At 39.5% G+C, this 9,768-nt stretch overlaps 1 protein-coding gene across 2 annotated transcripts in view; it reads left to right on the forward strand.

The window, feature by feature from the left end:
- Positions 1–8,271, forward strand: part of lrrtm4l1 (leucine rich repeat transmembrane neuronal 4 like 1) — a 58,260-nt gene extending 49,989 nt beyond the window's left edge. For both annotated transcript variants that reach the window (XR_004335674.1, XM_032539841.1), the window contains exon 3: positions 7,696–8,271. Coding sequence is in view for 1 of the 2 variants with exons in the window: in XM_032539841.1 (XP_032395732.1) it covers positions 7,696–7,761 (66 nt within the window). In the remaining variant the exon portion in view is untranslated. The remainder of the gene's footprint in view (positions 1–7,695) is intronic.
- The last annotated feature ends 1,497 nt before the right edge of the window (positions 8,272–9,768 follow it).

Here is a 9,768-nt window from a genome sequence, read left to right on the forward strand (position 1 = left end):
CATCCCCAGTTTCATACTTCAAATACCCAATATTCAAAACCAACAGATATAAACACTCCTTCATACCCTCAGCCATCTCACTGCTAAACTCAAATATGATAAGGTAACATCAGCTTGACCACCCAACCACGTGTGGCAAATATAGCTTTTTAATTATGTTTCTTTCTATTTATTTCTTATATATTGTATTTACATTGATCTTTTGTGTTTACTGTTGTCACTGCTGCAACACCAATTGCCCGTATAGTGATGAATAAAGTTCTTCTTGACTTGCCTTGACCAGTGCTGTCCAGTTGTTCCTGATTACAATGCTAGAGAACCAGCAAGAAAGAGTTTTAGTTCCATTTCTACAACTGGAAAGTTCCACTTCTGAGAGATTGCAGAAGTGAAGCACATGTCCTTGGTGATAGATGACAAAGCCTCTTCATCAATCCGCAGCAACCAATGGTGTGAGGTCAATACGGCGGGCCCTAGTGCACGCTAGTTTGTAGATATGAAACACACATACCATTAGGTGTTCAGCTTGTAGATGTGCTCAGACAGCCTTGACAGCTATTTTGTCACTAACTACCATAAGTCAAGTCTATATCGACGCTTTGTTTCCCGGGATTGTTCAGATGCTGCCAGAAATTCCTCCAGATGTCCCTCATTCATTCCTGAGGACCATGGTTACCTGCTCCTCAGATCTCTGCAGGGTAAATCCAGACAGCTAGCTAGACTATGTGTCCAATCTGAGTTTTCTGTTGCACGACTAAAACAACCTTTGCACGTACACATGTTCCAACAAAACAATTTCCCTCCCTAGGCTATTTTTCAGCGGCACCGTTGCTTTTTTTCTGGCGCTTAACCTTGGACAGCTGTGATTGGTTTAAAGGAATGCCAATACACCAAAGTACATTTTTCTCCCATGCCGGAATGCTGGGTGGACTAGCCAGACCCTTCCTCAGCGCTGTGGAGGAAGGTCTGACAATGCGAGACTACAGTATGTCTTATCGACTTTACATTGGACAACATCACCATACATATTACCCAGCAATCATCAGTGCACATCTTTATAAATCAGATATACTGTACCAAAGGAATTATTCATTTCAAGGGTGCAAAATTGTCACCTTTCAGTGAAAATCCCTGTTTTGAATCTAAAATTGGTTGTTTGTGTGATTTGTGTCAATCCAATGAGTTTTTTTTAAGTGCTCTAAACCGATGTCCCCCCTTACAATAACATAAAAATTATAATAGTATAATAATAATTAGGCCAATTAATTCAAGGGTTAGCTTCCCCCTATCTTCATGCTAATTTTGAATCCACACAAAGCCTTTACAGATTGCTACTGACTACTTAACCAAAAAGAATTAGAATGAGCGCAGTAGCTAGATAAGATCACATCAGCAAGATAACTCTTTCTCCTACTTTGATCAGTCCAAGGCAAGATTAGCTGGGAGACTTCTTCTAAATGAGGGTAACTTGTGGAAAACCTGCAGAACAGGGACATGGAAGTAGTTCTTTTGTAGATTATGGTGAACTAGTGTGTGTTGTAGCAGTGTTTTGCCATTGAGAATGAGCTAGTATGCTAGCGCTAGCATGCGCTACGGTTAGCCACCTCGTCTCGGCTAATGACAGCTCACAGTTTTTTTTTCATGTTTGTATGCGTGTGGAAGCACCAGAGACATAAAATAACACCCCTAAATCCCAGAAAAAGTTATTTTTTCCTAATATGGGCACTTTAATGTGAGTTCTTTGATGTGTATTTTTAGGGGTAGCAATCTAAATGACTCGCTAGTCACTCTCACTCTCTGCCCAACACATTCAGTGTATTTACATGCAGTTTAAAAAAAGATTATGTTCGGGGTTAAGGTAATATCCCGCTTTCTCAAATGCCATGTAAACACCTTACCCCAGTTAAAATTCTCATAACCCGATTAACAGACCTAGAGAACTCCTTCAGTAACCAGGGGAATCCGCCACGTACATACAGCTTAAACGGGGTATGATCGCCCCTCCCCGCTCCCTTGGAGTGTTTTTTTAACTGTAAATATTCCGTCTGTATACAACAACACAGCTATGCATGAATAAGCGGGCCATTGGCAGCCAAGAGCCTACGGTCCATCTGTTTTACTACCCGCCTAGGCAAAAGCGGACGCCGGGAGGCGGCTAAACAGATTGTGGATCTCCAGCCGACACTGGTTAACGTTACTGATATAATGACCCCAAAAGTTGTTAGTCATCTGGCGAGTACTCTGTGCGTTCCTAAGCTGTGTGAAGAGTGTATAAATGAAACATTAACTTGTTAAATTTTAATAATTTAGTGGCGGTCAGTGTTATTTTGACATTTGAAGAAAAAGCCACTTGTGCGTTGCAGAGTGCCACCTACTGTATTAGAAGTAGAGTTCCTCCTGTCATTCTTTCCGTTCTTCCCAGCTCATGTGTACATGAGAACCACCATAAACTGGTTATTCAGTTAACCCAGGTTAGTGCTGTGCATGTGAACGCATTGATGGTTTCTCCCTGCACAGTCTATATTTAGGCCGCCAACAGCGACACTTCCTTGCTGTCATGGAGGAAGCGAGCGGCCAGTCTTGAATGCCGGCAGCAGAAGTGATGGGGATTGTTGTAGTCTTAGGACAAAAATATCCACAGGCATTCATTCCTTTCATGCAAAGTGATGTAAAGAAGCACTGTCTTCAACTTATGGCTGAAAGCCATCAGATGATGATTGGCTGTTGGCAATGCAAGTGTTTAAAGTGTTTTGAGAGGCAGAGTGAATTACAATACTCCTCATTAACTAAGCACTTGGAGAAAATAATGTTAAAGGAGCATAATGAGTTTTCGCAAATAAGCACTTAGCTGTGTCCGTGATGCAAAACATTTTAGCTTTGCTGAATACATTATGACAGCAACAAAGCTAGAGAAAAACAAGACAAGGAGCATTTTGCTCTTGTTGTGAAAATGTTGGGCTTTAGATAATGCATAATGTGACCACTATCTTACAAGAAATGCACTCCTGCACTCAGTCAACAAGGTGAGCGAGGAACATCTTCTGAATTCCGCTGCAAGGGAAGCCACTGCAATTACTTTCAAATTGCTGCCCTGTCACTGCATTTGACCACACCCTGGATTGATTCTATTTCTACAAAGCACCGCGTAAAAATGAACTAAAAACACAAAAACTCTTTGTAACAGGCAGAATGTTGGCTATATAAATATAAACAGTACATAATGTGATTTGTGCTACTTAGATTATCATGTAGTTCCTGTATTTACTGTAATTTCCACAGTTATACCAGATACAGTTTCTTTTTTCCAGTTGCTGAAACACAAACTAGGCTGGTTTTATCCAAATACTTTTTGCACCACATGGCACACACTTCATATTACCATATTTTTGTCTAACCAACTACACACTGTTGGGCATAATGAAAAGCACTCTCATCATTAGTTCGCTTTGCTATAATACGAAAATTGTTGAAATTGTAGAAAATTCTTCAGATTGTTTACATGCACAGAAATATTTGCAGATACACACGTGCTGTTGAACTATTTTTTTTTTTTCACCAAAGAAGAAAGTCAGTGCAACATATGCACAGCCGATATATTTACATTAGAGTGAACAATATGCTCACAAAAACACAGGAAATTGAAAAAGAAAATGTGCAGGAAAAATGTGGAAGAAAAAAGAGGCAAGAAAAATAATCAGGCAGCATTTTTGCTGCACAGCCTGGTCTTCCACTGTTGAAAAAATAAAAGAAAAAGGTGCTCACCTGTGTTTTTTTCATAGTGCTTACTTCCTCATTGCTGTGTTTGGCCAGGTGGTCCACATAGTGGCCAATTAGCACATGTAGGTGATTTTGAATGGCAAGGTTTTGACATGGCAAACTTGATTTTATGTTAGATTGTTGTGTCTTATGCAGAAAACCGTGTTCAGTGCATTTAAAAAGTGCCATTTTCAATAATAATAATAAAAATAAAGAAGACTTGATTCGAATTGCAAAATGTGTGTAAAGCAGAAAATGTGTTTAGACTTCTGGAGACTTGAGAAGAGGTGTTGCTCTCTGTGTGTCAGTTTAAATAATAGTGCTATGCATGTCATTTTAGTGTGTTAGCAATTGGGAAAAAACTGTAAACAAGGCTGTCAATTCCAGCGCAAGCTCTATTACAACTGCAATGAGGCTAAACTGTGTAATGATAATATTTAAATGGGTAGATAATCAACTAATTTCATAATTTATCTAGTCTTTTTCCACTCCCTGATAGGGTCATGTGTGTGTGTGTGTGTGTGCGCGCGTGCGTGCGCGCTGCTTGCTTCAGAGTTCACATAAATGCACATGTGTTCACAGCAGCAGCCGGAGCTTCTGCTGCAAGTTGTTTCTGTTTGTGTTCTCTGGCGAAATATCTCTGGATGACAATTTGTGCAGCTGTCTTCCTTTCACTCATATCCACCGGAGAGGTGGATAAAGAGTTGAGTGAAGACTAATCAGCCCGCTTGATAATGTTTAAATAAGAGTTGTGCTCGGGGCTTTCTCGTCTGAGCCCAGTGTCGAGATCCGCTTCACACTGACAACAATCTCCGCTCGAGCAGGGAAAAGTTGAGCCGGGATAATTTTGCGAGCAGATTCTCAAAGCTTTAGAAATTGCTTAGCCTGGCAAAATATCAGCAGTTGTGTTCTTAAAGCAACCTGGATTTACCTGTATTGCAAAAAGACTGCTTTAAAGGTTAAGTTGTAAAGTGGAGTTTTTTTTTTTTTGTAGAGCACAGATGCTCAGTGGTAAACCTAGATATGTGGGCGCTGAGTGGGTGTGTGTGTGTGTGTGTGTGTTTGTGTTTGTGCGGTGTGCGAGTGTCTTTCAGTGTGAAGATCAATTCAAAGCTTGTGGCTCTTAAATGAGAGTAAAATGTCAAAATCTCTCAGGAATTTCAACATCTCAACAAGCTGGAGTTGACCTGTGGGAAAGCGGTGACATTTAAAGGTCCCGAATTATTCACTTGTCAGGATTTAAATTTACTATTTCTAGTGATAAAAAATATGCAATGTGATAGGAATGGGCCTGTTTATTTCAAGTGAACATGCACTGACTGTAGAAATGTGACCACACATTGTTTTGGGAATACGAGCACGTGTTCAGGCAATCTTTTTTTTGCATTATTGAAAATGTATGAAAACACAACAGTGTTTTATTGCTTTACAGTATTTTTACATATGACCGCATAGTTAGTCAATATAGGGGTTGCTCTTATGATTTTTTTCCATCCTTTTATCTAGTGTGTACATAAGTAAAATGCTCTTTATTCAATTGTTCTAAAGTATCTTATGTGTAGATTTTCTTTTCTTTTAAGTAAACACAGTATGTAAAACTTGTATTCATTTTTTAAAGATAACAACTAGGGCTGCAACTATAATTTATTTTCATTGTTGATTAGTCTGTCAAATATTTTCTTAATTAATCAATCTGTTTGGTCTTTGAATTTGGTCTATTAACTGTTGTTTTATGAAGCCCAAGAGGATTTCCTTAAATGTCTTATTTTGTCCACAGATCAAAGATTTTCAGTTTACTGTAATAAAGGGAGTGAATAAACTAGAAAATAATTACATTTAAGAAGCTGGATTCAGCGAACTTTGACTTTTTTAATTTTTTTGAATACTCAAACTAAGTGAAAACTTGACAACTTATTGATTAAACATCCCATGGCATGACAATTTCACTTTATGAGATTTATAACATTAATATGAGTTCCCCCAGCCCGCCTATGGTCCCCCAGTGGCTAGAAATGGTGATAGGTGTAAACCGAGCCCTGGGTATCCTGCTCTGCCTTTGAGAAAATGAAAGCTCAGATGGGCCGATCTGGAATCTTGCTCCTTATGAGGTCATAAGAAGCAAGGTTACCTCCCCTTTCTCTGCTTTAACCTCTCAGAGAATTTGGCCCACCCATGAGAGAGAGACATCATGGCTTTCAAACAAGTAAAGTGGCAGTTGGTCAAGGCCACACCCCCACCCTTCCCCTTGCCCATCAGGAAAGCTCTGTGTGGGACTGGCTCTAGTGGCTGTAATTCTGCACCAAGGCTGAATTTTGGGAAAGAGACTTCAGATAGAGTATTTGGGGACCACTAGTCTATATAAAAGAGACTTCAGATACAGTATTAGGAGGACCACTAAGGTCTATATAAAGAAACTTCAGATACAGTATTAGGGGACCACTAAGGTCTATATAAAAGAAACTCAGATACAGTATTAGGGGCCACTAAGGCTATATAAAAGAGACTTCAGATACAGTATTAGGGACCACTAAGGTCTATATAAAGAGACTTAGATACAGTATTAGGGGACCACTAAGGTCTATATAAAAGGACTTCAGATACAGTATTAGGGACCACTAAGGTCTATATAAAGAGACTTCAGATACAGTATTAGGGGACCACTAAGGCCTATATAAAAGAGACTTCAGATACAGTATTAGGGACACTAAGGTCTATATAAAAGAGACTTCAGATACAGTATTAGGGGACCACAAGGTCTATATAAAGAGACTTCAGATATGTATTAGGGACACTAAGGTCTATATAAAGAGACTTCAGATACAGTATTAGGGGACATAAGGTATATATTAAGAGACTTCAGATACAGTGTAGGGGACAACTAAGGTCTATATAAAAGAGACTTCAGATACAGTATTAGGGGACCACTAAGGTCTATATAAAAGAGACTTCAGATACAGTATTAGGGGACCACTAAGGTCTATATAAAAGAGACTTCAGATACGTATTAGGGGACCATAAGGTCAATATAAAAGAAATTCAGATATGGTATTAGTGGACCACTAAGTTCTATATAAAAAAGACTTCAGTACAGTATAGGGGACCACTAAGGCCTATAAAAAGATACTTCAGATACAGTATTAGGGGACCACTAAGGTCTATATAAAGAGGACTTCAGAATGGTATTAGTGGACCACTAAGGTCTATATAAAAGAGACTTCAGTATACAGTATTAGGGGACCACTAAGGTCTATATAAAAGACGACCAGATACAGTATTAGGGGACCACTAAGGTCTATATAAAAGAGTCTTCAGATATGGTATTAGGGGACCACTAAGACCTATATAAAAGCATCCAAAGAGCACCATGTCATGGGACATGGGAGCAAAATTCTGGAAAAAAACATCCCTCTGTTTCTGGCCCGTGTCATGTTATTAACTTCCATAAACTGTTATGTATGCTTATATTCCATCCATTGTTATTTTGCCAATCAATGCTTGACTAGAGGCTAATTGGAATATCTATTGTTGCACAAAGAGTGGCACAAAGTGACAAAATGTTTAGGTGTGCAGCTTCAATTGAAGCCCTTTTTTCAAATTTAATTACTTCTGCTTAAATTGAAATTTCCAAGATGAACACTTGTGCAAGTTCTCTGTGTTGAGCTTTCATTTAATCTCCGAAAGACATTAGGGAAGTCTCTCCACCTCAGCCTTCCTCAGCTATCTAAGTACATGGGATTTCATCATCTGCTTAATTGCTTACCCTAATTTGCTTTGCTGGCACTGTCACAGCCCCATTGTACTGTTATCAAATCACTGGACACTGTAATTAACTTCACATTGTAACCACAACCTCTGTAACTGGCACAGACCAGCTGTTAAATGCTTTTTCACTTTATTGTCTTTTTTTCTTCTTCTTCTTCTTCTTTTTTCCTTCCCTTGCAGAACGAGTACACGTGCCCCCGCCCCCTACCCGGTGCCTGGCTGGGAGATGTGCCTACCATCCATTAACCACTAAAAGGAACTGCTTTGGATTGTGCAGCAAACGAGCATACAGAGGAGAGAGAGAGAGAGAAAGAGAGAGAGAGAGAGAGAGAGAGACATATACAGTGAACCCATTAGGATTCAACTTCCACATTTCACATCCTAGGATACATTAAAAATGGTCCTCCACGCTAACAAGGGCAACCATTGACCACGACAAAGAGGAGCTAATAGGGTCTTTTTATTTCTTCTTAAGATTTTATAATATCTTTTTTTTTGGCCTGTGGTCTTTAGTCATCGGCTTTGCTGCATTCCATCATGCTTCATCACGACCCGTTCGTCATACTGCCCCAGACGGTTGTGGAAACGCAGTCCCATGTTGAATGGCAGAGCCTTGGAAGTGCACCAATGGATGGTTTGCACCAACGTGGGAGCTTATTGTATAGACTTTAATAGCTTATTGTCTCCATGAGGACAACGTGGCATTGTTTTTAACACAGGCGAGAGACTGTACACATTCAAGAGGCTTTAAAAAAAGTGTAAACTGAGTAATGAGTTATTGATAATGAAAATGCACTGAACGGTTGGCTCCGGCCACTCTGCTAACACAGCTGTGTATAATTTAAAGTGGGTTCCCATGTGTTGATGACATGTGAAGCATCATGTTTTCACATGTCGATACTTTTTTTTTTGATTTTTGGAGAATCAAAGGCTAGGATGGTGTTCATGTGCCTCACTGGAGCAGACACATCACGAAACGGGTTTGTGTGCACCTGTCAGTAAGGAGGCATCTGCTCCGTCAGGTGGAAATCAAGGCAGCAGCTGGAAGATAGTTAGAACCCAGGACACACAAACACACGCACACACACACACACACACACACACACAACCACACACACACAAACACACACACACACAAACACACAACACACACACACACACAACACACACACCACACCACACACACACACACACACACACACAACACACATACACACACCACACATACACCACACACACAACACACACATAGCCAATGACCTTCGGTGATGTTTTTTTGTTTGTTTGCTTTCTTTTTTTAAGAACACTTTTTCTAAGTTGTTTCTAATTGCAATCAAACCCAGACTGTCTCGTTTGATTTGAAGGACAGTAAGAGCAATCAGAAGCAAAAAGAGGGAAAAAAGAAAAATCTCCTATCGGGGGGAAAATGTAATTTTCTGAAATTATAATGTTGTTAATGTTGTACTTTATGAATATGTGTTTCTGCCATTTTCAACACCAGATACCAAAGAGCCAAATGGAGCATTTTTGGCTCTCCCAACCATGGGTTGTAACAGATCGAGGATTTGCTCCCCTGAAAAGAAATCCACGAAAAATCAAAAGAAGCCTCAACTCCCCTCTCGTCCAGCAGCTCTGCGTTGCCCAATTGGCTTCTTTTTTTTTCCTTTTCTTTTAAAAAACAAATGTGTGTGTAACGTGTACGTCTTTGTGAACAAATGATCTTGCAACGACAGTCATTGTCATTCATTGGTAAGATCTTGTCTGAAAGACAACTTGGAGCACTGCTTACATTTGATGACTTCTGTTGAGTACACGCTTCACTTTCTCCCCTCGAAGAGACTGCAGATGTTGGTGTGTGCACTCCCCGTGTGCTTGTGTTTCATGACTTCTGAATTATATTTGACATGCACTGAGTTGTGAATTGTTTGTTTCAACCTTCAGATATAATCTTTCTATAACGGAAAACGATAATTTGAATTTGTTGATATTTAGTATAAGCAGCTGTATTCTTCTTTGGTCACTTTCAACAGTATGTTTTTTAAGGAAAATAATGACTTTATTGGTGAGCAATATGAATTCGTCAAATTAAAATATTCATTAATCATTTTTTTGTGTCTGTGTGCGTGTGAAGCATTTTCTTATGGCGTGTGTCATTTACAAGGCTTATACACTATTCCATGTCTTCATCCGTGCCTGTTGGGATCTGTCATTTTTCCCACAGTTCTCCGGTGACGAGGCTGTCACATCAACATT

This window comes from Etheostoma spectabile, chromosome 16 (genome assembly GCF_008692095.1).
Source record: "Etheostoma spectabile isolate EspeVRDwgs_2016 chromosome 16, UIUC_Espe_1.0, whole genome shotgun sequence".
In the NCBI taxonomy this organism is placed as follows: domain Eukaryota; kingdom Metazoa; phylum Chordata; class Actinopteri; order Perciformes; family Percidae; genus Etheostoma; species Etheostoma spectabile.